This window comes from Tupaia chinensis, unplaced genomic scaffold (assembly GCF_000334495.1).
Source record: "Tupaia chinensis unplaced genomic scaffold, TupChi_1.0 Scaffold000330_1, whole genome shotgun sequence".
Taxonomy (NCBI): domain Eukaryota; kingdom Metazoa; phylum Chordata; class Mammalia; order Scandentia; family Tupaiidae; genus Tupaia; species Tupaia belangeri.
This window is the reverse complement of record NW_006159824.1, coordinates 2335561-2336423: the sequence shown is the minus strand read 5'-3', so window position 1 is coordinate 2336423 and position 863 is coordinate 2335561. Positions and strand designations below refer to the sequence as shown.

General features: G+C 66.3%; 2 protein-coding genes across 2 annotated transcripts in view; one reads left to right on the top strand and one right to left on the bottom strand.

Annotated features, from left to right (window-relative positions):
• Positions 1-548, bottom strand: part of CUNH17orf107 (chromosome unknown C17orf107 homolog) — an 858-nt gene extending 310 nt beyond the window's left edge. The window contains exons 1-3 of the mRNA XM_006151889.3: positions 474-548; positions 138-347; positions 4-49 (exon numbers count right to left, since the gene is read on the bottom strand). Coding sequence (XP_006151951.1) covers positions 4-49; positions 138-347; positions 474-539 — 322 coding nt within the window. The 5' untranslated portion in view covers positions 540-548. The remainder of the gene's footprint in view (positions 1-3; positions 50-137; positions 348-473) is intronic.
• Positions 1-863, top strand: part of CHRNE (cholinergic receptor nicotinic epsilon subunit) — a 5567-nt gene that overhangs the window by 3736 nt on the left and 968 nt on the right. Inside the window, exon 9 of the mRNA XM_027773206.1 lies at positions 726-863. Coding sequence (XP_027629007.1) covers positions 726-863 — 138 coding nt within the window. The remainder of the gene's footprint in view (positions 1-725) is intronic.

Below are 863 nucleotides of genomic sequence, written 5' to 3'. Positions count from 1 at the left end.
TGCCGCCGTCTGGTCGCCGTGCCTCCTGCTGCAGCCACAGTGCTGAGATCTGCATTGGGGACACAGGGGTTAGAGGACAGAGGTCTCTGCTTGCTCAGCCCTGCCGTCCTCCTTCAGCCCTTCTCCCCTCGCCCCACCTCTAACAAGGTGGCGCCGAAGCTCACGATGCTAGCCGCGGCTTCTCTTAGTACCAGCCCCAGGGTGGGCTCCGGGGCGGGCGGCTTCTCGGGGTCCTTCAGCTCCCGCGGCTCCAGGGACATCAGCTCTCGGAATCTTTGCTCCAGATACTCACGGGCTGCGGCCACGGCCAGTTCCAGGGAAGAGAGAAGCGGGGGCTGGAGAGCCACCTGGTGAAGGCGCAGGGGCAGTGGGGTCGTCGGGTCACAGGGCAGGGGGCATGGCGGGGGACTGCTGGGTATCTAACTGGGGGCCTCCAGGTGCCACCCTCGGGAGGGCTGTCGGCATGGCCTCACCTCGGTGGAGCTGTGGAAGTGGTAGACCCACAGCAAGGTGTCCAAGGAGCTGGGGATCCCCCTCATGGCCGCCGCAGGTGGTAGGAGGGGCAGAGAGCTGGGGGACGCGTCTGGCCTGGCGGGGGACCGGCAGCTAGGGGCTAATTCCACCCCTCGCGAAGAGGAGGAGTGTTTGTGAGGTCAGAAGCCGAGCGGCGCCTAGGGGGTTGGGGGAGTAGGGAGGCTGTGACGTCGCACATGCTGGCTCCTCAGGTACCTTATTTTCGTCATGGTGGTTGCCACGCTCATTGTCATGAACTGCGTCATCGTGCTCAACGTCTCTCTGCGGACGCCCACCACTCACGCCATGGCCCCGCGGCTGCGCCACGACAGCCCGGGGAGGGGGGGCCC